The sequence below is a fragment of the Ovis canadensis genome, chromosome 8 (assembly GCF_042477335.2).
Source record: "Ovis canadensis isolate MfBH-ARS-UI-01 breed Bighorn chromosome 8, ARS-UI_OviCan_v2, whole genome shotgun sequence".
NCBI lineage: Eukaryota > Metazoa > Chordata > Mammalia > Artiodactyla > Bovidae > Ovis > Ovis canadensis.
The window spans coordinates 94,280,675-94,306,821 of record NC_091252.1 but is presented as its reverse complement, the minus strand read 5'-3'; the positions used below and the strand labels follow the sequence as shown (position 1 = coordinate 94,306,821).

Genomic DNA, 26,147 nt, shown 5'->3' with positions numbered 1-26,147 from the left:
TGCTGGGCCGGTGGTCCCCACAGCCCCCACGCCCACTGTCCCTCCTGTCTATCCTGCATAGCAGGGAGGGGGGGGCCCGGGCTCTCATGCCAGCACAGAGAGCTCCAGCTCTCACTTCCTCGCCCACCTCCATCCTCACCACTCTCCGCCAACCCCCAGGGAAGGCATGGCCCCCCAACTTTACAGATGAGGAAAAGACATTTCAGAAACTGGCCCACTGTCCCCACTAACACAGGGGATGAACGGAGGAGAAGGAGGGGGCCAGCTCCATGGCCTGGGCCTCCCCAGGGGACCCAGGGCAGGGTCTGGGCTCAGCTGAGCAGCAGACACCGCCTGAGTACAAGGGGCAGGGCGCACCATCAGTTTCGCCTCCAGGGGGCCTGGTCTGCTCGGGTGGCAGTTCTGACCCATCTCAGGACCGTCCAGCAGACATCGATGCAGAAGGGCCAGAGCCAGCGGCTGGCCTCGGACAGGACCACTCCCATCTGAATGCCTTCACGCTGGGAAAGGCTCCCCAGCCTCCTCTCCCGTTACTACCAGGAGGTGTCCGCGGATGTCAAGGACACGAGCTTCGGAACAAAGCGCCTGGGCTGAAGGCCTGGCGCTGTCACGCACTCGCCATCTGTGTCATCCTGGGCCAGGGTCCCGCCCTCTCTAAGCCTCAGTTCCTCCTTCTACACAAGGGGGCTCTCGGACAGTTCCTGCCCCAGGAATGGAATGAGACCACGTGTGGAAAGCACCGCCACGGGGCCCTTCCTGATACTATAATCAGACGCAGTCTCTTCGGGGCTCCCCGTGCTGTCCACGCCCCTCCTTGATCTGTTAGGTTCCGACAGAGCCTCCGTACTGCGGCAGGACCTGCTTGCCACTCTTTGGGTTTCAACGGAACACGGTTCCCTACAATGAGGGCTCCTTTGCCGCTGTGGACCCTCCCCCTCCCAGCCCGGAGCCACATGCTGCACCTGGGGCGGATGTTCAACAAAGGCCGGCCGCTCCCGACGAGGCCCGGCTCCCAGTGCCCCACGTGGGTCGGGACGTGCATCCCACAGCTGGGAACAACCGAGGCCCGAGCGATCCAGACAGACCACGGACAGCGGCAGACCACGCTCACGTGAGACAGGGAGCCCATCAGCGGGCATCTGTGGCCATGCCAGACAGGCGTGACACAGACAGCACGATCAGGCGCCAGGGTGCGTGCCTGTGTGCGTGTACTGTGTGAGCACATTTCTAAGAATTTATAAGGTCTTGGTGCATGGGTTGGGTAGGTCTTCCATGCAATCAGTGGTGTGACTTAGCTTCTTTACCTAAGAAAGTAGCTCCACCCACAGGAATGCGGCAAGACTCCGCCGTGCACCGGTCGCATGGACTCACCTCTGCACACGTGAGCGTCCGCGTCCGGTTGTGAACTTTGTTATGGATGAACTTGGTGGTCCCGTCCTGAGCCACACCATCAACCTTAACAGTCATGGTGAAGGTTGTCTGAATAGATGTTTCTACAGAAGAAGAATCCCGGTGTCAGAGTCCACGAGGGCCGGTCACACCAGCAGACACGCCCGCCTTCCTGGATGTGTGTCAGCCCAGGGAGGTCCCTCTGCGAGTTGGCAAAGCTGACACCCGCCAGCAGAGTCGAGCCCTCCCTCGAGAGTCTGCCTTTGACCCACCACCAACCTTCATCTCACACAAGGCCAAGTTATTTCATGGCTGATAAAGTTATATATTTTACTTTCCCATATACATGTTAATCTAACTTCGTACCAAGATAAACATAAGTTTCTTATTTTTCTGATTATATAATCTCTTATTTTTCTGATTATGTGCTCATTGTTAAAAAAACATCTAGGAACACAAATACAAAGATATACATAAAGTATTAAACGTATAATCCCATCACCCGAGAAACTATGATTTCATGTTTGGGTCCATGCTTCCAGATGGTTTTCTAGACACACAAATGTGTAGTGCTATCGGATTTTTTAATGCTTTTTAAAATGTTACAAAAAGGCGTTGATTTTTTATTCTAAGCATTTTTTTTCCACTTAATTTACTGCAGTCATTGGGTTATCTTTCCAATTCTTTCAACTGAAGCACCTCTCTGAATCACAGTATGTAGAGAACGAGGTGGCCTATGCTCTCAGTTCTCGGGAGCTGCCGTGGGTGGACAGAGCGAGGTCATCGCCAACGGTGGGTGCTTTGGACGGGATCTCTAGGCCTTTGCACCGCAGGTGTTTTGAGGCCAGCTAATTCCTCACTGTGGGGAGTCTGTCCTATGGCTTCAGGATGGTGAGCAGCATCTCTGGTCTCCACCCTCTGCTAGCAGCCCCTGCCCCCCAGCTGTGGCGGGCATAATGTCACAGTGTCCCGGGACACTGTCAAGTGTCCCTAGGGCACCAGGACCTAGTTCTCTCATCGGAAGCCCCTGGAGGAGGCTGCCTCTGGAGCATCCACAGTATGCAGGCTTTGAGCCAGGCTGCCCAGCACCCCTGGGCGAGGCCTGGCACCCGGAGCACGACCAGTAGCCCTGAGGGCCTCTTGGGGCTTCCGGAGGGCAGCATCATCACTTGCCCTGGAGGACATTTAGGTGGCTTCCAACTTGCTGGTATTAGAAAGAATAATCACCATCATTACAATTCATCTTTGAGCAGTTGCTAGAAGATTTTAAAGCCCTTTGAACCTTAAAAAGAAATCATTCTAAAGTGTCAGGCTTCATACCTTTTGATTGATCCAACTCGACAACACACGTCAGCCATAGCTGCTGATTATATGTAGACAGCGGTTTGGAAAATATTTGAATTGGCTTTAGCTGAGGCAGAAAGAAAGAGAAGTCAAGTAATCCGAGTGACTTTTTCAGCTGAGTCTCCAAATGCCTCATCTTAAACATACAACATTCAAATTTACACAAAAGGTTGAAACGTTAGCTTTGGAAACAGAAACATGTAGTTTTCCTTTAGACAATGTAAGTGAAATTCTGCCGTCCGAAAAAGAATGGACTAACTTCTCCTGCAGTCCACGTCTGATTCTCACCAACCACGTCGAAGCAGGTGGTTTCTACCCTCTACAGTGTTGGGACAATATAACCACTTAAATAACAAGAAAAGGCCTCCTTGGAGAAAAAAAAAAAATTAAAGTACATACGATGATGCAAATAATAAATTAATGAAGGATAACAATGAGTATTTTCATATTCACAAGAATCATTTTTTTAGTATCAATATGCCAGGTGTATCACCGACGTGTTATTTTCAGCTTTCATGGTCCTGGAAAGAAAAATTAGAGGGGGCCACATTGCCAAACAGGGAGAGATTTTACATTCTCAGGCTCCTAAATCACTGCAGATGGTGACTACAGCCATGAAATTAAAAGACACTTGCTCCTTGGATGAAAAGCTATGATAAACCTAGACAGTGTATTAAAAAGCAGAGACATCACTTCACCCACAAAGGTCTCCATAGTCAAAGCTATGGTTTTTCCAGCAGTCATGTATGGATGTGAGAACTGGACCATAAAGAAGGCTGAGCACCAAAGAATTGATGCTTTTGAACTGTGGTGTTGAAGAAGTCTCTTGAGAGTCCCTTGGACTGCAAGGAGATCAGTCAATCCTAAAGAAAATCAACCCTGAATATTCACTGGAAGGACAGATGCTGAGCTGAAGCTCCAATACTTTGGCTCCTCAGCATAGAGCTGACTCACTGGAAAAGACCTTGATGATGGGACAGACTAAAGGCAGGAGGAGTAGGGGACGACAGAGGATGAGATGGTTGGATGGCATCACCGACTCAACGGACATGAGTTTGAGCAGGCTCTGGGAGTTGGTGATGGACAGGAAAGCCTGGTGTGCTGCAGTCCATGGGGTCACAGAGTCGGATACAACTGAGAGACTAGACTGAACTGAAGGATATTTGAACAAAAAGTATGAAGAAAATTCCAATAAAGATTAAAAAAAAAAAAAGATTTGCACATGAGAGGAATCAGGATGAGCTAACCAGCCACTGGAAATGAACTGCTGCTCCCTAAGGAGTAACACCACCATGCATCCTCAACACTGAGGTCACAGTTACAGCAGAAAAGGTAATTTTAGCAAATTAGGACCCAGAGGCTAGCAGCTGAAGGTGGAGTAAGAAATGTGTGTTGCCTGAGAAGCAAGCTGCAGGGCAAGGAGGAGGTTGATCTTAATGACCCTCTAAGCAGGACCATTTCTTAGTGACTCAGAAATTTACAGGGCCCACCAGCTGCCACTTAGACCCAGTCTTACCTTTTTGCTATTATTTAGTGAAAAATTAGCTGCAGAAGTCTGGATCACTTTGGGTCCTAAAGCGTAACAGAGAAAGAAAAAGCAGGTTATAACTATATTGATAATTCATCTATTGATTTTTTTCCCAAATGCCAAGAAACTCTCATATTTTATACAGAGGTAGTCTTTTTCCTGGTCTGTCTTTGGAGGCTTTATACACACACACATATATATACACAAATACACATACATACATATGTAAAATATATAAACATACAAACACAGACATACAACATCTACTCCGCTGCACACGATGACCTCCCAGCTCAGGCGAACAGAACGTGACACCACACAACACACCCGATTTCCACGGGATTCCGTGCGCAGTTCCCCTCACTGCCCCCTGCTCTAGGAGAAGGCTCGCTCTGCAGTGTGTGGATTTAAGAAAGCACCAACGACACAGATACCGTCTACACAGCTTGTATAAAGACTTCCACTGAAAGATTAGACACCTCGATCCATTCACCCAATTAATCCAACCTTCCAAAAATATTAAGTTGAGGATTTAAGAAGGCATGACATATACTAATATATTCTCAAGGTTTTTACCAAAACAACAGAGAATCAAGTTTCAAAGAATCTCACGCCGTGATATTTCAGAGCTTTTTGGCCTTAAAAGAAGTCGTCAAAGGAAACACCGTGAACCTGATTCGATTCAGAACCAGATTGTGCTGTAGCAAACCCTCGGCAGCCTGCTGGTGTTCCGGGCTGTCCTGTGGCCACGCCCAGCCTGCTGCCAACCACCCTCTGCTTGGAGCAGGAGATGCCTGAGTTAAGAACTCAACTGGGGCAGGAGCCCCCCTCTGGGGTGTGTCTACGCAGGCTGAGTGAGACAGGAAGGAGGCTGGAACCCAAAGAGAGGCTCATTTCAAACTGACTCACAATCCGAGTGTGCTCCAGCTCCAGGAAGTGAGGCAGTCTTGGTCTCTCAGGAAGGGTTAAGAACTGGGAGTCAGGAGGTCTTGACTCGAGCCTCAGCTAAAGGCTCTCTGGATCTCATTCCCTCATCTGCAAAGCCCAATGGCTCCTCAGACGCTCCTAACCCTGAAATCCTGACGGCCTCAGTCTAGAAAGTAACTTTCTTTGGCGCTAGTGGTACAGAACCTGCCTGGCAATGCAGGAGACACAGAGACACAGGTTTGATCCTTGTATTGGGAAGATCTCCTGGAGAAGGAAATGGCAACCCACTCCAGTATTCCTGCCTGGAAAATCCTATGGACAGAGGAGCCTGGTGGACTATGGCCCATAGGATCACTAAGTGTTGGACATGACTGGGCACACGTATCAGCAGACAGTCACTGGGAGCAGAGGGCTTGTGATGGCGATTTTGTATTTCCACTCGACTGGGCCCATGGTGCCCAGATACCTGGTGAAGCATTACTCTGGGCGTGTCTGTGAGGGTGTTTCTGGATGAGACCACCTTCTGAATCAGCAGACTAAGTAAAGCGGGCTGCCCTCCCAGTGTGGGTGGACCTTGTCCAAATCGGTGAAGCCTGGACACAGCAAAAGTGGAGTCAGGGAGGATTCGCTCTCCACTCCTCTGTCCTCAAGCTGGTAACATGAGCCCTCACCCCTCTTCAGATGCAGGAACTACGTTGTCAGCTCTCCTGGGCCTCCAGCTTGCCGACTGTGGAAGCTCTTAGCCCCCACAGTAACGAGAGCCAAGGCCTTATGATAAAGTATCCCTCTCTTATCTCCCCCCGCCCTCTGTAGCTCCCATTGATTCAGTTTCTCTGGGGAACCTTGACTCACACAGATTCTGGTACCCAGAGTGGTTCCCTAGGATCAGCAGGGAGAGGGTGAGTTTTCTACACTGGCTCTGGGGGTTCTGGAACTGATTCTCTAATCTGATTGAAGATGCTAACGACTTATGTCCAGTAGTAAAATGAGCACGGATGGTCCAGGAACATATGCAAAATATTTTCATTAGATACGCCTAACCAGCCATTTATTACAAGGAGCAAGGAGTTAAGTGACTCTGTTTAGGGATACTTCAGAACATTCTTGGAAAACTAACAAACCTAATGCGGATGGCGGGTTGCCCCTCATGTGACTGGACAAGGTGGTGAGAGACAAGGATGGGCTCAGGGACTTGCATTCTCAGCTCAAGGGCCGCATGCCTGATCTGAAAGCGCCTGTGTGGGCCCCGATGGACACCCTTATTTCCTACAGCCACAGGGCTGAGACTTCTGAAGATCACACCGGAATCTCATCCTGCGACTGGCTGAGTTACAGCCCAGCTGAGCAGCCAGCCTCGCAGGCAGTCTCCCTGTTGAAGTGACTGTGCTGACTGGAAGAGAACAGGAGGCTGTTCCAGGGACACGCGGGAGGGTCCTGACGAAGCTGGGTACACTAAATTCCCACGAGTCCTTTCCCAGTGGGACACTCTCCCCATTCCCCTTGGAAGGGGCCTTCCCGCCTCCTCCTGCGGACCAGCCCTGCCCCGCCTAAGCAATCAGGGACGGCTCCTCGGAGGCAGTGGCCACACGGGACCACACCGCTTCTCCATGTGACCTGCCCTCTTCACCTCTAGGCCTGTAACTAGACTCACATCCCAGCAGGCCCGGGGCGGGGGGGGGGGGGGGGCACGGGACCCGTGAGGACGCACGCTACGTGCCTGAAGAATGACCTGAGTTTCCTGATTTATGCAGACAGAAATCCAGGGAACACGGTGTGCGACGACAGCAGAAGGAACGTGAAGCCGTCTCAGGCCCATCGGATGGATATGGGCTCATTAAGCAGAGACTCTGCACTGAAAAGCTGTAGCTCAGGGAGTCGGAAAGGGCTGCCAGGGTCTGACTGGGTGGTTGGCTAACACAGGGACCCAAAGGTGGTTCCAGTGAGTGAATCAGAAACGCTGCACCTGCCCGGGTGCAGTGTATGGCGGGGGGGAGTCACAGACTTAGGGGGTGGGACTGCTAGGGTGGATCTGTCATTTAAGACCTACTGGGAGAGTCCAGAAGACATGCCTTTCACCACTGGTGTGATTTTGCATCCCTAAAGGGCTCTATGATTGTCCTGCTCTGCAGGCCGGGCCTTACCATGGGAACTACGGCCCCGAAGCTGGGAAACAAGATGCAGGGGCAGGAGCTGGATCCCAGGGGAGGCAGGGGCCACGAGGTGACACCAACTGCCAAAGGCATGGTGGGCGTGCTCACTGTGACGGACAGCAGAGTCATGGCAGTCAGACAATCGGATTCCCACAGACCTATGGCGTGAGCTACCTGATCGGGGTGGTCCAGATGTGAAAGACACAGGAAGCCTAACAAACCCTTACTTGATCTGCATAAGCAGCAAAGTTCAAGTCAAGCGTACAAAGGTCTAATGTACGTCATAAAAACAGAGAACCATAACCCAGCAGCAGTTTCCAAATATGAGCCAGTTCACAGACCCAAAGGCCCTTGAACAAAGGGAAGGCTGGGTCTCCTTAAGAAAGCACCCCAGTGCACCACCGAACACTTGGACTGTCAGTCATTCTCCTAGAGGAGCCTCAGGTCTTCTCCTAGGACAAGCACTGGGGAAAATCAGATGATTAATTTGGGGAACTGCTGGACACTGGCTCTGAACCGATGCTGATTTTAAGAGACTCAAAACTCCGCTGTGGTACCAGAGTAGGGACCTATGGAGGCCAGGTGATCAATGGGATTTTACCTCAGATGTGCATCACAGTGGGCCCAGGGGGTCCCCAAACCCATCCTACAGTTAATTTCCCAGTTCCGGAATCCATAATTTGAATAGATAAACCCAGCAGCTGTCAGAGCCTGCATACTGCACCCCCCCCCCCCCCCCCGCCTCCATGGTTACCTCTATCCTATGCTCACCGCTCTCACCCCTTATCTGCTGAACTGGAACCGGTTAAATGGTCTGTCTCCTCCATCAAACAGCATATTCTGGATTCCCCAACACCCAGGGCAGGTCCCAGAGCAAAACAGACTCTTCCAACACAGAGAACATGGTCAAGGGCGCCCAGCGCTGCCAAGCTGAGCGTAGGCCTTGGCTGCTGTGAAGGGCAAGACCAGGGTCACCCCTCTGTGCATCACCTTTCGTGATGGGGTCATCAGGGGCTGAGAGCAAGTGGGTACAGCTAAGCTGAGCTGAATGGCACTGCACCAAGGTAACTGTAAATGATAAGAAGGCCAAAAACTGCTCACCTCAGGGAACATTCCCAAATTTACTCTATGAAGACACCATCATCCTGATACCAAAACCAGACAAAGATACTATCAAAAAAGAAAATTACAGGCCACTATGTTTGATGAATATAGACAGAAAAATTCTCAACAAAATATAAACAAACCAAATCCAACAGCATAAAAAAAAAAAAAAAGATCATACTCCATGACCAACTGGGATTCATCCTAGCGTCACAAGAATGGTTCAACACACGCAATGTGATATACCCTGTCGATAAAAGATAAAATCCACATGATCATCTCAATAGATGTGGAAAAAACATTTGATAAAACTCAACATCTACTCATGACAAAAACTCTTATCAAAGTGGGTAAAGAGGGAACCCACCTCAACATAATAAAAGCTATTTATGATAAGCGCACAGTCAACACAATACTCAATGGCAGAATGCAGAAAGCCTTCTTGCTAAAATCTGGACCACGGCAAGGAGGCCCACACTCACCACTTTTACTCAGCAGTGCACTAGAAGTCCGAGCAAGGGCGACTGGACAGGAAGAACGAAAGTTACCCGAATCGGAAAGGAAGCGGCAGACCTGCCACTGTAGAGCGGCGACACAGTGCCACATGCAGAGACCCCTGAGGGCTTCACATGAAACTGTCAGAGCTGATAAACCCAGCAAGGCATCGGGATACAAGATTAACATACAGAAATGAGCTGCATTTATTTACACCAACAATGAAAGATTAGAAAGGGAAAGTAAAAAAAAAAATCCCTTTTAAAATCACATCAAAAAAAATAAAATGCTTAGGAATAAACCTAGCCAAGGAAGTAAAAGACCTGCACTCTGAGAACTATAAACATTGGTAAAGGAAACTGAAGATGATTTAAAGAAATGGTTAAATATCCTATGGCCATAGATTGGAAAAATATTATCAAAATGGCCTTACTACCCAAAGCAATCTACTGATTTAATGCTATCCCTATCAAATTACCCGTAACAACTTTCACAGAACTGGAACAAATAATCCTAAAATTTATATAGAACCATAAAAGACCTGGGACTGCTAAAGCAATCCTGAGGAAAAAGAACAAGGCTGGAGGCATAACCCTCCCAGACTTCAGACAATACTATAAAATTAGAGTAATCAAAACAGCGTGGCATTTGCACAAAAACAGACACATGAATCAATGGAACAGAGAAAAGAGCCCACAGACAAACCCAGACGCCTGCTGTCAATGACCTCTGACAAGGGAGGCAAGAATGGATATACAGTGGAGAAAAGACCGTCTCCTCAGCAAGTGGTGCTGGGAAAGTGGACAGCCGCATATAAATCAGTGAAGTTGGAACACATCCTCACATCGTACACAAAAATAAACTCAAAATGAATTAAAATTTTAAATATAAGACATGATAACATAAAATTCCTAGAAGAGAATAGGCAAAACATTCTCTGACATAAAATCCTAGCGGTGTTTTCTTAGGTCAGTCTCCCAAAGCAACAGAAATAAAAGCAAAAATAAACAAAAGGGATCAAATCAAACTTACAAGCTTTTGCATAACAAAGGAAACTGCAAACAATATGAAAAGACAACCTATGAACTGGGAGAAAATATCTGCAAATTATCTGACTGACAAGGTCTTAATTTCCAAAATATACAAGGAGTTCATACAACTCAAAAAAAACCCAAAAAACAAAAACAACCAATCCAAACAAAAACAGGCAGAAGATCTAAATAGACATTTCTCCAAAGAAGACATAAAAGGTCTAAGTCACTCAGTTGTGTCTGACTCTCTGCGATACTATGGACTGTAGCCTGCCAGGCTCCTCTGTCCACGGAGTTCTCCAGGCAAGAATACTGGAGTCGGTAGCCGTTCCCTTCTCCAGGGGATCTTCCCAACCTGGGTCTCCTGCATTGCAGGCAGATTCTTCACCATCTGAGCCACAGGAAGCCCAAAGAAGATATACAGATGGCTGACAGGCCCAGGAAAAGATGCTCAACGTTGCTAATTACTAGACAAATGAAAATCAAAACTATAACGATGTCCCACTTCACACTGGTCAGAATGGCCGGCATTAAAACATCTACAAATAATGCTGGAGAGGGTGTGGCGCAAAGGGAACCCTCCTACACTGTGGGTGGGAATGTAAATTCATACGGAGAACAGTACAGAGGTTTCTCAAAAAACTAAATATAGAGTTGCTCTATGACCCAGCGCAATCCCACTCTTGTGCTTATATTGGGACAACACTATAATTCAAAAAGATACACGCACGTCTATTCACAATAGCCAGGCCTGGAAACACCCGAAATGCCCAGCGACAGATGAGTGGATAAGGCTGTGGCACACGTCTACAACTCAGCCATAAAAAGAATGGAATGACGGTGCAGCTACATGGATGGACCTAGAGATGACCATACTGAGTGAAGTAAATCAGAAAGACAAACACAAAGACCGGGCGATACCCCTTTCATGTGGACTCTAAAATATGACGCAAACTCATTTACAGAGCAGAAACAGAGTCACAGGTACAGAGAACAGACCTGCGGTTGCCGAGGCGGGGAGCGGAGGCATGAGAGAGCTGGAGTGGAGTCTGGGGTCAGCAGAGGCAAATTATAACACACAGGGTAGACAAACAAGGTCCTACTATATACCACGTGGAACTACACTCAACGTCTTGTGATAAACCGTCAGGGAGAAGAACATGAACAAGAATGTATATAAATATATGTATAGCTGAATCACTTTCCTGAACAGCAGAAACTCACTCAACATTATAAATCAATTATATTTCAAAAAAACAAAAAACACAACTGTTCCTTACCTCTGATCCCAACGAAGACGGTCAGGCCGAAGCAGACGAAGAAGACGACGAACACCAGGACGAAGTGATGCTTGGAGAGCGTGTAGAGCCGCATGGGCGCCAGCCTGCAGCGAGAAGCCGGGATGAGGGGCGGCAGGCGAGGGCCTCCCCCACCCGGGAGCCCTAGACCAGGCGACCTGGCTCACCAAACTGTCCAGATAACCTCAGGGACCACGGCCGGGCTGGGGGCCGTGTGGTGTGTTCTGGGCCCAGCAGGGCATGGGGAGGGTTCCTGCCACCCCGAGCTGCAGGGCCCCCAGGCCAACCCCACCCTCATGGGGGGAGGATGTATCTCAAAGTCCACTGGGGGCACATGGACCAGGTCAGAGACGCAGGAGGCTGACCCCCTCCACTCCCCTACCTCCAGCGGTCAGAGCAGGGCCCAGGCCAGGAGGCCCTAATTCCTTGCACGGGGACTATCAGCTGCCAGGGTCAAGCCTGGACCGGGGCGGGGTCGGGGGGGGGCGGTTCCAGGCACCCCCAGCATCATGTGTCTACCTCATCTTCTGCCAGGCCCCGGCTTCGGGCTTCCTGTCCAGGGTCCCTCTCAGCCTGAGACCCCTCGCTGGCCCCACCGGTCAGGGTGAAGCTCGGCCTGGCCCTTGCTGTGGGGTCTGGGTTTGACGCCACTAGGCAAGCCGCCTGCAGGCATCTGAGATGTACGCCAACAGGAAAGCCTTCCCATCCCGAGGGTCCATCCTAACACTCATTCCTCTGGCACCTCTTATTCATCCCTCCTTTCTTCTTCGGTCACAAGCAAACGGTGGTGTGAAAGGTTATCATGTCTCTTCCAGAACTCCCTATATCAGGGGCGGGCCAGTCGGGACGTGGCAGGGACCTCGACCAGCAGCCCCAGGCAGGCTGGATCGCAGGCTTCGAGGACCCTGACCCTGACCCAAAGGGGAGGCTGCCCCCTATGCCAGAAGCCTGGAGAGATCAGAGCCTCTGGGGTTTTCCGTTTTGGTTTGCTTCCGCTGTTCTTTTTATGACCCAATGTTTCCTGGCCTGAGAAGCTGAGGAAGCAGGAAGGAATTTCTCACGCCTTCGGGGCAGGCGGGGACGACACAATCCCCTGAAGGAGGAGACTCAGGCTCTGAACCAGGAAAGGAGGGAAGGTTGTTTGCTCTTTATCAAGTTCATAGCTGTGAGCACACACACACACACCCCTTCCCTGGCAGACCCAAGGCCACAGCTGGCCGGGAACCCAGAAGGGCGGCCTCCCAGAGCAAAGGGCCCCTGAGTCCTCTGACATAGCGCTGCTGACACGGAGTCAGCGCTCTCCTGCGGGGCCTGCCAGGCCCGCGCGAGTGAACTTTCAGATTGGGTGGTCGGCAAAGAATGAAGGAACAGGAGTCTTCCTGTCTGGGACTCGGGTGTGAACGCAGAACCACAAACAACCCCGGTGGGTGTGGGAAGCGAGAGCTCGTGAATTAAGTGGCCTGATCCCAACTCAACTTTGGGATCCTAAGGATGGTAAGAGGCCTGAAAGCCTGACACTATGAGAGCCAGATGCGAGCTCAGCAAGGAAGTCCTTGGATTTGCAGGCGGGGAAACCGACAGATGGTAGATTCTTGCCCGAGATACCACAGCTCTGCCCTGGGCAGTCCTGACGGTCTCCTGGGTCACACACACCCCACCCCCGTGAGAGGCCTCAGTGCACCCTGCAGAGGGAGGACTTGCTCGAAGGTACACGCGGCGTCTCCACACTCACGCGTGCTCACTCAGGCATGTCCGACTCTTTGCGACCCCATGAACTGCAGCCCGCCAGGCTCCTCTGTCCATGGGATTCTCCAGGGAAGAATACTGGAGAGGATTGCCATGCCTTCCTCCAGGCGATCTTCCCGACCCAGGGATCAAACTCGCATCTCTTATATCTCCTGCATTGGTAGGCGGATTCTTTACCATTAGCGCCACCTGGGAAGCCCTCCAGGCTCATAACAGCACACAAAGCTACATGGACTGGATGCTAGGGGACGTGCAGACATGCTCAGACGTCAAGGCCACGGCCCCAGTGAGGACCGGAGCTCTGACAAACATGCTGGATGAGGACATGCAGGGGAGCCTGGCGAAGGGGTGCAGAAACACCCAGCACCATCTTCACCACTCCTCTGTATGCCTAAAGTTGTTTTAAAGAATTACACCAAGTCACCCCCACCTGCTGCCCTCAGGGGCTCTGAGGGCACCAAGGGCCTTCCAGCAGCTCAGAATAGATGACCTCCAAACAGAGGACAGAATAAGAATAGTTATATTTCATGCTTGAATTTAAAAACATATAATCAACAAGACGCATTATCGGTGATTTACTATAAAAGCACAGTTCCTCAGCAGGTGAGAAGGCTGAAGTTCCTGCAGCACACAGATCACTCTGGGTTTGCTTCCAATTTTCTCCTTGGGGGCTCAGTAAAAACCTTCCGTTTCCCTTTCCACTTCAATCCAATTTATTAGCTATTTTCCTGGCTCGGCAATCAAGTCTTACCCACCTGGGCAGAAAAAAAAGACGCCAAGGAGGCAAAATAAGCCCCCAGTGTGAGCGAATGGCATCGCACAGCCAGCCCAGCTGGCCGGGGTTTGCAGGGAATGGGCTGGGCCCCAGGCCTCATGTCTCTCTGCTCCCCACTTCCCGAGTGGCAGGATCCCACCTCACGCCGGAGGCATGTGGTGGCCCGGTGTCCTGGGCCACGGGATACTGCCCAGACCACAGACAGGCTGACAACATGCCCTCCTCCACCGGCCTGCTTGCCACGTGTCCCTGAATGCTTTCAAACAGCTCACCCAGAGCTTTCAACCCGGCACCGCCGACCCCAGTCCAGAGAACTCCGAGATGCCACCACAGACGGGAGAAACACGGGCCAAGAAGTCACAGGACTGCACGGGCCACCGCCCCTTGAAGCCAACCAGCATCTCGGGCTCTGTGCCTCCTGGCGTTCTTTCCTGGCCAGGCACCCAGGGGTCCCTCTGCCCAGCCCACTCCCTGCTGAACTGCCCACACGTCCCCGCAGTCAAACTAAAGCCTAAACCTCCCCATACCCGAGCATGAACCCATGAGCAGACAGCCCGCAGCCCTGTGACCAGGCCACCAGCGGGCGGATCTCTGCTCAAGAGGCCAGAAAGCGGTGCAGAAAAAAAGAAAATGGACGCGGCCTCAGACCCTCCTGCTCCACGGTCGCCCACCCTCTTCTGGAAACTCTCCAGCCCGGATTCAGGACCCCACGCTGCGGACCCGCGGACGCCCACCATGGATCTCCTGCTTTCTAACAGTCCTGCCCCCGGGACGGTCCCCAACCTCCTGCCTGCCCCCGGACCCCACTCAGAAACTGGCTCCCAAAACATCTTGGAAGTCCTACTTCACTTCACGGTCAAGAGGTTTGAAACTGAACCCATGAAAAAAACAAAATAGCATCAAGGAAACCTCAGCTTCTACTGCCTGTTTCCTGCCTCCCACCTTTCTCCATCCTGACATCCGAGCGCCCTGGGGTCACTCGCCGCCCATCTCTCACGTATCCGGCACCGCCAGCCAGGAAGAGGTTCATCCCGCACCGCCAGCCCGGAAGAGGTTCATCCCACACCGCCAACCCGGAAGAGGTTCATGCCGCACAGCCAGCCCGGAAGAGGTGTCGCCACGCTTCCTCCTCTCTGCTCCCCGCATGCCAGCCTCGCAGTCCAGGCCCTGGTCCCCCTCCCACGTAAGCCCGGGAACAGTCTTCCAGGTGCGTCTTCCTCTGCGGGTATCACAGCACCGTAACATGTTACCGCGGCACAGAAGGCCTCCGTGGCTCCCATAGCCAACTCGACTCAGTTTAAACTCCTTGCTATGGGTTTCGAGGGTCCCCCCAATCCTTCCCTAAATTCCTACCACCCTGCATGTATCCTACAAGAATTACTACCTCCCTGAGTCATCACACCTGCTTTCTGAGGTACGGACTATTAATGGTCCCATTTCACAGATGAGAACGCTCAGACTGAGGCAGGTGACTTGTCCTGGATCCCAACCCAGAAAGAGAAAGTTAAAGTCGCTCAGTCGTGTCCGACTCCATGGACAGTATAGCCCATGGAATTCTCCAGGCCAGAATACTGGAGTGGGTAGCCTTTCCTGTCTCCAGGGGATCTTCCCACCCCAGGGATCTAACCCAGGTCTCCTGCATTGCAGGTGGATTCTTAACGGAGCAGAGGCACACAAGTATCAGACTCCAGGATATAGGGCTTAAGTTCTATAAAGCTTCCCAATGAGGTTGAGCCAGCCGCCAGACAAGCCCATTCATGTACTGCTCTCCCGATCTGAAACGCTCTCGTTTCTCCCTGCTATCAGAATCTGACCCAGTATTCACGGCTCACCTCTGTGTCCCACCTTCTCCATGAAGTTTTCTCCTGCTTCTCCATTGCTTGCACTGGCTGCCCAGACTATTAAACCACTACAGCACATGTGGTCAGCACTACAGAGCTGAGAGCTTGAAAATAAAGCATCAATTAGCTGCACAGACGCCAGACAGACACACGGTACGCACTCAGAAAACATCTATTCAACTCAACTTTTATTAGTTTTCACCAAAGTGTTCATGCGGTTCCCTCTAGTTGGTGGTGAGAGGCTCTGAAGCAGGGAACCGGCTCCTGTCTCCCCATGAACCCTGGCCGGGTCAAGCGCAGCCACAAATGAAGTCTACCTCGATAAGCAGGGCAGGAAGACTTCCTACACAATCCTGCTGGCTCACAACCATGTCTCTCTTCTTCTCTTGAGGGGACCCATACATCAGTCTTCCTCTCTGGGTCCGTGTATCTTTCCACACTCAGGCATCTAACACACACACACACGCAAAAATCCTGGCCTCTATGGAGCCCTTCCACCCTTGGAAGACCTTTCCAATGTGATGGAAAAGACTATCACCTTAGCGCCAGCTTGGACTCTCTGGGTCCCTTCTAAATTAAATCTCAGTTTCACAGGTGATTTACGATATCACAGACATAGTTCCTAGAGAACCTACAAACCCCTTTCTTAGAAAGCCAACACCCAAAATTGCAGCTTTAATCCAAATCACAGCGAGCCCTCCCTCCCCTCCACCATAGGCATTCATCACATTTCCCAGGGACACTTCCAAGGAAGGGGTGTTTGTGGAGATATCCATTCCCAGGAGGAAAAAATGGCGGGACACCTGTCCTGCAGGGCTCTCCCGGGCGAGCACCCTCTTCACCTGACTGGGGCCCTTCGAGGCCGCTCCTGCTGCTCCGCTCAGCTCTCACTCCCCAGGCAGGGCACCCTGCTTCAGGGGCGAGCGCAGCACGGTCCTGTCTCAGCCCAGCTGGACCTGGCCTGGCGCGGGCGGAACGTTTCCACGCCGACGTCGGGTGGGCGTCTCAGGGGTGCCACGCTGACAGCCAGACCCCTGGCCTCCCACGGAGGCCCTGCAGTCTTCCAGTGTCGGGAACGGGCAGCTCCAACCGGGCTGCTGAGGCCAGAAGCCTCTGGAGTCTTTTCCTCGCTCCCACCGTCGACGTGTCCACAAAACCCTCAAGCTACACGAGACTCGACCCTTCTCACTGTGCAGGCTGAGCCTCTGCCGGCTTCCCTAGGACAGCATGGCCCCTGTCATCTTGTGAACCCCCCTCAGCTCCCACTGACCCCTTCCCCGAGCTCTGGTCCCCCCATCCGCTCCCGTGGAAGCCAGACCTCCGGCGACTCCCCTGTCACAGTGACAGCCAAGCACCTCAGGACTCTTGGGGGCATGCGTGTTACACACCTGGGGGTGTGTCTGCTGGGACACATGGCTGCGGGAGGAAGGGATCTTCAGGGCGCGGAGGAAGCACTACCTGCTGCTGTCTTTCCAGGAGCATCCTCTGCCCACCTCCCACCCTGGTCCTCTGACGCCGAAACCAGCCCCCCCCACAACAGAGGCTGAAATGCCAGACTCCCCTTCCCAGCCTGCCCCTCTGCTGGCCTGGAGCCTGAGGGAAACCAGCTGGGTGCTGCCTGCCTTCAGTGCCCGTGACTGAGGGGAGGCACTGCCTGTCACCACGCCACAGGTAAGAGGGTGGCTGCCGCCCACAGATGAGGATGCGGGAACAGAAAGATGGAGACACCTCCCCCCACCGCCAGCCACCCCCATCCACGCCCGGGTCCCCAGAGCCATCAGATTAACCCTGGATGTTCCCGCCTCAAATTTCAGACACCCCCCACCCCCGGATGTGTCAGCCACATTTCATGAAATATTCCATCAGAATCGAAAGCTTCGCACTGATACCCATACCCTAAAAACAAACCAAAACGAAAAGCAAAACTTTAAGGCAGTCATGGAGACATGGAAACCTTCTAGTTCAAGGCACCTGGGCGGCCCTTTCTGAACGTGAAACAGTCCCCGGGCGTCCCCAGCACTGAGGCACTGCTGTCGAGGCCGACATCCGTCCCCAAGGCCACCATCCAGCCCTTCCCTCCAGCCCCCACCCTCCCGGACCCGCTGAGGTCCTGGCTCCTAGGAGGGCCCCCACAACTGGCTGCTCTGAGGAAGCAGCCGTCTCCCCCTGCAGGACAGGGAGGGGGCGCACACGCCTGTCCCTGGATTTCCCCGTGGGTTACAACCATCTGCAGCCCCCCCAAAACCCCCACCTCAAGCTCCCCTCTGCCCTCAGGGTGCCGTGTGCTGTGCCTCACAAACGCCAAGTGTTTCCCTGGTTTCCCCCAGGTTCTCATTATTTTCCCTGCTACGTTAATTGTCAACATGTAACTTCTTTCTCTCGGAGAAGGCAATGGCACCCCACTCCAGCACTCTTGCCTGGAAAATCCCATGGACAGAGGAGCCTGGTAGGCTGCAGTCCATGGGGTCACTAAGAGTCAGACACGACTGAGCGACTTCACTTTCACTTTTCACTTTCATGCATTGGAGAAGGAAATGGCAACCCACTCCAGTGTTCTTGCCTGGAGAATCCCAGGGATGGGGAAGCCTAGTGGGCTGCCGTCTATGAGGTCGCACAGAGTTGGACACGACTGAGGTGACTTAGCAGCAGCAGCAACTTCTTTCTCTAATGCTTCTGTGGCTCTGACCTTTGCCCTTGGTGTCAGCGAGCTGGCCAAGGCGGTTCCCAGCAAGGGCCTGCCCTGGGGTACCCTTGGCCAGCGGACAAGCCCGGGTTCCGTCAGGGCCACAGGGCACTCCTGAGCGGCTGATGGCCAATGCTCCTTGGCCCACTAAGCACTTCTCCTTCCCACACAGGCCTCATAAGAGTTAATAAAACAGCATTAGAAAGAAACCTCGGGGGAGGAGAGCACTCAATGAGCCTCTTTATCGGCTGGAGCAGAAGGGCCAGGCGGTGGACAACACCTGAGTGAGCAGAGAACACGCTTCAGGGTGCGTCTCTCAGCGAGGTGGAAAGGGGTGGGGGGCAGGGAGCACCACAGCTTCTGCGGTGACAAGAGCCCACTGGGGGTGATCAGCATGCAGCCGGGCGGGAGAAAGAGCCCCAGAAGCTGCAGGGGCTCAGAGTCACGTTTTCTCCACGTGAGAGCCTTAGCCAGCCCTGATGTAGCGTCAGCCTGCAGACTTCTGTCCCAGAAGATGCCATCACACATCCTGTCCAGCTCTGACGCATCTCCGTGACACCAAAGAATTACCTGTCTTTGCTTAGCTCACTGAGTCACGGTACAGTGGGTAAATACAGACTAAAGCTGCTTCAGGATTACAAATGCTGCTGTTTGCTCACTATATACCCAGGTTTCCCACTGTAGAATTAGAAACGTAGAATCTGGGTGGTGGAAAGGGATGCTCCATCTCTCGGCTAGTTCTCACGTTTCAGTTAAGACTTCATTGTTCTCACAATCTGTATCAAAAAGTGGTCTCATCTCCCAGGGCCCAAAGGGCCGGCCGGTGCCTGTCAGGCTGGGTTCAAACACTGGCTTCCCCACTTCCTAGGCAGACGCTGGGTGGGCAAGCAGGTAACTTCTCAGGGCGTCAGTGTCCTCGTCCAAAAATCAGAGGTGGGCAGAATAATACCCACAGGAAGGGAGACAAAAATGAAACTCTCAGAAGAGTGTGGTAAGCACAGAGGAGGGACTCAACTGCATTAGTTATGAATAGGAATGGTGCTTTTGCCCTACCCTCTACTTTTTCTTAAAAAAAAAAAACAACCTGTTTTCATCCTCCCGATACCCCTGAAGATCCACTGTGTAATATTGCCCCTCCTCTGGATCAGAGAGCCCACCCAACTGCAGGAAACGCATCAGGTGTATTCCCTAAGCACCTACCTGGTACCCAGTCAGGTGTCTCCCTGTGAGGTAGGTATCATCAACCCAATTTACAGATGGGAGAGCAGAGGCTGGGCAGAGCATATACCCACCAAGGTCCCAGTCAGCAGGACACAGAGGTGGGATTTGAACCCACAAGGTCAGAAGTGGAAAGGAGACCCACCACTCTACCATAGCCTCCCCAAACTCCCCATTTTAAACGATTCACCATTTAATGGGGTTTGCAAAGGAGAGTAAGAATTCTGAAATTTCTTTTAAAAAAAATTTTTATTTATTTGGCTGTGCCAGATCTTAGTTACCGCACTCAAACTCTTCGTCACAGCACGTAGAATCTAGTTCCCTGACTGAGGCCCCCTGCGCTGGGAGAACAGAGTCCCAGTCACTGGACCACCAGGCAAGTCCCAAGAATTCTGAAATTTCAATCAACCAACTTGAATATATCACAAAAAATTATCCTTATTCCAAAAGGCCATTAGGCAGATATTCAAGGCCCAACAAACTCAAAATGTATTCTGATGAACGATGTTCCAAGCTGCTCAAGGAGCCATGAATTCACGTGTTATCCTTGCTTGCCAGGCCACACCCCCAGGGACACAGACCCAGGAGCGTGTTGGTCAGATCATCTAATACCCTTTCCATGGCAAACAGAGCAAGGAAGCAGGCCCCGCGCCAGGCAGCCCCCAGCCCAGAGGTTAAGAACTGCAGGCTCCGGAGGCCAGCGGCCCGGGCTGGAAGGCCTTTGCCCCACCGACCAGCAGGGTGATCTGGGGAGAACCACGTCACCTTCCAGAGCCCCTAATTCCTGAACTGTAAAATTCAGGAAACCGAGGGACCCTGCTGCCGTGGGCTGCTGTGATAACGAGGTGAGTTACGACGGGGAACTTTGTGAATGCTCGGTCAGGGCCAGCTGTGACTGAAGCCGGGTGAATGAGCCCCAAGACCGTGGGCCCTGGAGCCCACTCCCAGGCTTTTGTCCTCAGCGACCTGGAGAAACTCGCCTGGACTTCCCTGCGCCTCAGTGTCCTCATCTGGAAAACTGGGATAAGAGAAACCTCTCGCCAGGAAGGGAGGCGATGAGGGTTACGTGGAATGACAAACTGCCACACAAGCACCTGACCCACAGTAAACGCACTGTCATCTTTCGTTAGTTCCAGAGATCCTTCCGGTTCAGAAAAGAGACCATCCTAAGTAAGGGACGCAAATCTAAATAGCTCTACAGCTGAACGAACGAACAGGACACTCACTCAGGTCTGCTGTCCCCTAGGGCCCCAGGACACTCAGAAGACCTGGGATACAGCCACCACCGCAGGGCTCCCCTGTGCCACCTGCTTGCTGCTGCAGAAGTCTGAATAACACCTTTTTTTTCTACGCTTACATGCACCCAGGTGGAAGGAGACTTGCAAAATACATTCTTCAAAAACTGGCCATAAATGCCAATCGAGACACACACAAGAGGCAACCTGATGGAAACCGTCAGAGAAATGGCCTGCGTCAGAGCAAAGCAACAAATTAACCCAAGAAATCTCAGCCACTTGGGGCCATGCAGCTCAAACAGGTGTTCCTGTTAGTCACTTTTAGCAAGAAATTGAGACACTCCCTCCCCCGTCCCCTCCTTTAACTTCCAGCACCTCTCGCTTCCCTAGTACTACCAGAAAAGGAATGTGTTTGCAGGAAACTTAAGCATAAAGCTTTAAGAACTGGGAACTCTTTTTTTCTGACTGGTTCTGATGGCAACCTCTCCTGACCTTTTAAAAAGAATAGGCTGGAACGCACCTGAGCAGAGGTCAGGCCAACAGCCCTGCGTGAATGCCCCCAGCCCGGAAGCCTGCTCCTGCAGCGGCTCTGTTCGCTCCCAGTCTCCCTAGCCCGTTCTTGCTCCTGGCTTCTCTTCCTGCCCCGTCACTTCTCACCTTTGGTGCCGTGGGTTCCTCGTCACATTTACGAGGTTTGACCCCACCAGGCACTGGAGTCCTGCTTTAGATTTCCAGGCTTTTTTTGGAGGGTAGGATTTTTTGTTTTGTTTTGCAAGTGCTTTATTTACAATGCCAATTTTAAAAGTCACTAAACCAAAATTAACTGGACAATAAACCAGGTAGAAATTGCTTTACAAAAAGGGAAAGCCCAAAATGCCACTTTCCATAGGGATCCCACAGTTCAATTTTATTCAGAGCAAAGAAAAGGAACTTTTGATCATTAGAATAAACTGGGCTGCAAGTCTGGGAACTGTACTGAAACTACACGTGCAATGAGGACAACGTTCTGCTAACACAGCTGACTTGCTGCTGCATCTGTTGCCTGTTTTTCCAATATTAACCATTATAAACAAAGCAGTGCAACTAGCATTTGGAATATTCCTTACAGTGTTACGGCACCAGACATGAAATTTCACTTCTCACACCACTGGTTCTCTTTGTGTACCTGGGCTTCCCCTTCTTCAGTAAAATCATTATTGATATTGAATGTCTTTCAAATCTCAGGAGTTTTCCCGTTGATCATATTACCAAGCCTTGCAGGTAACATCAAGCAAAACTTTAATGTCTAAGTAGTTTGCTGCCAATATAAGCTCAAAGAGTGTCCCTTGGTCAACTTTCAGGAATTCTTGATCCCAAACAGGTATATCGTCTGTTCGTCTTTGTTCTCATCATCCTCAGGAGGAGGGTCATCCTTGTGGTGGGTGCACCACTGAATGACCTTTTCTAATATTGCCGCATTAACGTTTGGCAGGGGAACTGGATCATCATCTCCTTCATCACTCATTCCCAAATCTTCCAACGTAGTCTTGAGGGTCACAGACTGTTTTGCAATTTCAATATCAACTTCGATTATCTCTCCATCAGAGCTCTGCAACTTAATGGAAGGCATGGTGTCAGGTCTCAAGGAGATGGCGGGCCGGAGTCAGCAGGTTGGCGGCGTCCAACAGCAAAACTGAAAGGTGGAGAGCAAGGCCAATACAGCCAGAAGGTAGGATTTTCATTTGTTGCCAAAGACGTTTTCCTCATTTTCAGGTCTGTACCGTTCTGAGTGTTGGACGACGGTGGCCAGCTGACCTCTGCATAAGCAATACTGGGCCCCCTGCTCGACAGGACAGCATCTGGTGGCCGACCCTCCGCAGGGGAGCGACTCTAAGACTCGGACTGCCACGCTGTGCGGGCCCAAGGAGATTCAGTACATGAGGACCTCAACATGCTCCTTGCCACTAGGCCACAGGGTCACAATTTCAGTGTTCTCAGAAGTGCTGTTCACATAACTGGACTGGCCTGGTGGCTCAGATGGAAAAGAATCTGCCTGCAGTGCATGAGATGTGGGTTCGATCCCTGGGTCAGGAAGATCCCCTGGAGGAAGAAATGGCAACCCACTCCAATATTCTTGCCTGGGAAATCCCATAGACAGAGGAGCCTGGTGGGCTACAGTCCAAGGGGTCGCAGAGAGTTGGACAGGACTGAGCAACTAACACTTTCACTTCTCACTTCAGAAATGAATGTTGCACCCCAGAGTTGGGCAGAGGCAGTTACCGCTATCCTACCTCCCTCTGGGGTTAATTAAAAGGAAGACCTTTCAAACACCCATCTGGGACTGATACGTTATGCAAGTCAGGTTTCCCATGTTGAGCTAAAATCATCAGGTCAGAAACTTCTACACAAGCAGGAGGAAAAACCTATCCTTGCAACACATGTGTTTGCATTCAGGCAACATGCCCAGATCCTGCCTCTCTATGTCCACAGAGAAATGAGCAGAAGTGCACTGCAAACCTTTCAGCCTCTAAAACCTCAGACACACAGAGACACTCTCACAGTCCCCTCTCAGGGCAGCCTTCGATTTGGGGGAACTGCCCTCCTCACCTCCCATCACAGATGCCGCTCCCCACCACAGAGACACAGGGACTCCCTTCTCGCCGCCGTTTGGGACTCAAATACTAAAAACTTCTTTCTAATTCTCTCTCCTTCTTTTCCAGATGTCCCCTGAGGAACACCCAGGTGACTCTGTGGCGTCAACTGCAAGCTTCAGGGACGGCGTCTGTGAGGCCACGAACAGGTTTTTTTACTCATTAAAACCCCTTCACTTCACAGAAATAATAAGCCTGAAGTCAGCAGACTGTAAAACTCGTAAGCCTCGTGTCCCCCACATCTAAAGAGGCTTGCAGCGAGCTCCCAACGTGGCAGCATCAGCAAAGAGCCCACGGAGCGCCCCGCCCTCTACCTGGCGCTTGGACAGAAAGCAGGGATGAACAGGGCCTCGGCCCGGGGCAGGGGGTCACTGCCTTTGCAGCAGGAAGGCCGGGCAAGGCACTTCTCAGCCATCTCCATAGCGCTGCGCTGGGGAAAGACGGGGTCCCCCGGCTCCCCGGGGCGAGCAGGGCCTTCCTGCGCTGCGCTGGGGCCGAGTCCCGCCCTGGAACCCTGACCCGGTCTCCGACGCCAACTCCAGCTGGGCCGGCGAGCCCGTGGAGCGGCCCCTGCGCCGAGTGCCCCGCGCGAAGCGCGGGCGGCACGCCCTCCCCGGGCCCCCGGGCTCCACGTGGGCGGGGGTCCCGCGGCCGGCCTCCCGGAGCCGGACGGAGAAGCCCCAACTCCGAGCCCGGGGGGAACCAGGGACTCCCCGCCCCACAGCCCCCGCTCCCCCTCGCCCGGGCCGGCACTCACGGTTCCATCGCGGCGGCGCGGCCCTCGGCGCCGGGCGGGCTCGGGGCGCTCACTGCGGCCGCGGCAGCCGGAGCCGGAGAGACAGCGGCCGGGGGAGCGCCGGCTCCCGGAGACTCGCCGGAGCGCGACGCGCGGCCTGGTCACGTGCGCGGAAGCGGCTCGCCGCGGGGAGGGGCCGCGCCGCGGGGAGGGGCCGCGCCGGGGGGCGGGGGAGGGGGAGGGGGTGCACGGCTGGGGAAGGGACAGGGGCCCGGAAAGGGGCGCGGGCCCGGGAAGGGGGAGCGGGCCGGTGGAGGGGTGGGCAGCCCTGGCATGCCTTGCTTCCAGGCCGCTGGGGAGAGCCCCCGCGGCGCGACCACCTCCCCTGAGCCCCTGGAGCGCCGAGGCCGGCCCGTGGGGAGAGGGGGTGGAGGGGGGTGTCAGACACGGGTTCACAATGGAATGAATGAAGGACTGCCTCTCACTCCTTGCGCCCAGCGGACGGGACAGCTCGCTAGTTCAGCCACCCTTTGCTTTCAGAGCGTCATCTCAGCGAGAGAATGGCCGTGGGTGTCCAGGAATGCCTTCGGTTGTCTGAAAAGTGTCTGCATAGACACCCATGCCTGTGTGGTAAGTGACTTCTGTAGTGTCTGACTCTGTGCGACCCCATGAATTGTAGCCCACCAGGCTCCTCTGTCCATGGGGAGTCTCCAGGCAGGAATTCTGGAGTGGGTTGCCATGCTCTCCCCCATAGGTGTCTGCATTTTTCTGGCGATGGGGTTTGTAACCTTCCATTTTCACAAAGAGGTTTGTGACCCCAAAGACGTTAAAAACTGGGGCAAACCTCTGACACACCCAAGTGATGAGGACAGGGGAGCTTTTCAGCTTCTCCCACAAACCTTTTCTGAACTGTGACTACCAGAGCGTGCAGGTTTTCTCTTCCAGGACAAGTGCTCTCAGGAGGGGTATGTGTGGGGGGTCCCACCTCCCACAGAGCTGACAGCCTGACCCTGCAGGTCACCATTCTGCTAAGGCGCCTGGACAAGCGCTCTCAGGAGGGGTGTGTGTGGGGGTCCCACCTCCCACAGAGCTGACAGCCTGACCCTGCAGGTCACCATTCTGCTAAGGTGCCTGGACAAGCGCTCTCAGGAGGGGTGTGTGTGTGGGGTCCCACCTCCCACAGAGCTGACAGCCTGACCCTGCAGGTCACCGTTCAGCTAAGGCACCCGGACAGGAGCAAGTGTTCAGAAACATCGCAGTCCAAGCTGTTTCTAAATGGTGTGGAGACATGAGCTGACCAAAAGCACTTTCTAGATTTAGCATCTTGCCTCACCGTTCTGAAGTTCTGAAATCAAGAACAGATGAAGATATTTCCAGACCCTTTTTGGAGCACTGGTTGAAATGTCCCCTGAAGGTCCTGAAATGTTGCTGGGGGCCTATTTAAAGTCAGTCTGAATGAGGGAAAATGAAAGACTCCAGCTGCCTTCCTTGTGTGTTTCTCAGTCACTCACTAAGCTGTCAACTAGCTTGAAGATGCCAACATGAACACCCAGCCCCTGCCCTCAGCAAACTTAGAGGCAGAGGTATTAACAGTTACCAAAGCAAAGTGTGACGCGCATGGATTTGCTCGGGGGCTCTGAGGAAGGGCACCTACAGTTGGGGGGTGGGGGTGGGGTGGAAGAGAATGCATGGTGTCTGGCCTCATGGGGTGAAGGTTAGAAAGTTGGAGTGAGGACAGGGTTACCAGGCAAACCAACAGCCTGAATCCTGGGTAATTAGGACAAGAAATTCCATTCACACTCAATCTGAAACTGCGATTCCTAAAGGAATAACAAAAGACTGTCTCTCGAATTCTTTTCATACACTCTCAGAGGGACAGGTTTCTTCCTGACAAGACCAGGAAATGTAAAGGCTGCAGGGACAGGCCGGGTAGCAGTGTCTAAAGGGGACAGCTGCCACTCAGCGCTTTGAGAAGAGTTTGACTTCAAATGAGAGTTTTCAGGTGACAGCCTTCCGA

The 26,147-nt window shown here is 52.6% G+C and overlaps 1 protein-coding gene, 1 long non-coding RNA gene and 1 pseudogene across 2 annotated transcripts in view; 1 reads left to right on the top strand and 2 right to left on the bottom strand.

The window, feature by feature from the left end:
* The window catches only part of TMEM181 (transmembrane protein 181), a 45,489-nt gene extending 21,162 nt beyond the window's left edge, over positions 1-24,327 (bottom strand). Inside the window, exons 1-5 of the mRNA XM_069598838.1 lie at positions 24,152-24,327; positions 11,249-11,352; positions 4,250-4,305; positions 2,710-2,800; positions 1,372-1,493 (exon numbers count right to left, since the gene is read on the bottom strand). Coding sequence (XP_069454939.1) covers positions 1,372-1,493; positions 2,710-2,800; positions 4,250-4,305; positions 11,249-11,352; positions 24,152-24,159 — 381 coding nt within the window. The 5' untranslated portion in view covers positions 24,160-24,327. The remainder of the gene's footprint in view (positions 1-1,371; positions 1,494-2,709; positions 2,801-4,249; positions 4,306-11,248; positions 11,353-24,151) is intronic.
* LOC138445039 (S-phase kinase-associated protein 1 pseudogene) lies at positions 21,820-22,433 on the bottom strand (annotated as a pseudogene).
* Positions 24,328-24,346: 19 nt separating the features above from the next.
* LOC138445041 (uncharacterized) lies at positions 24,347-25,614 on the top strand. Its single transcript, XR_011258717.1, has 2 exons — positions 24,347-24,760; positions 25,336-25,614. It is a non-coding gene; the product is annotated as an uncharacterized lncRNA (long non-coding RNA).
* The last annotated feature ends 533 nt before the right edge of the window (positions 25,615-26,147 follow it).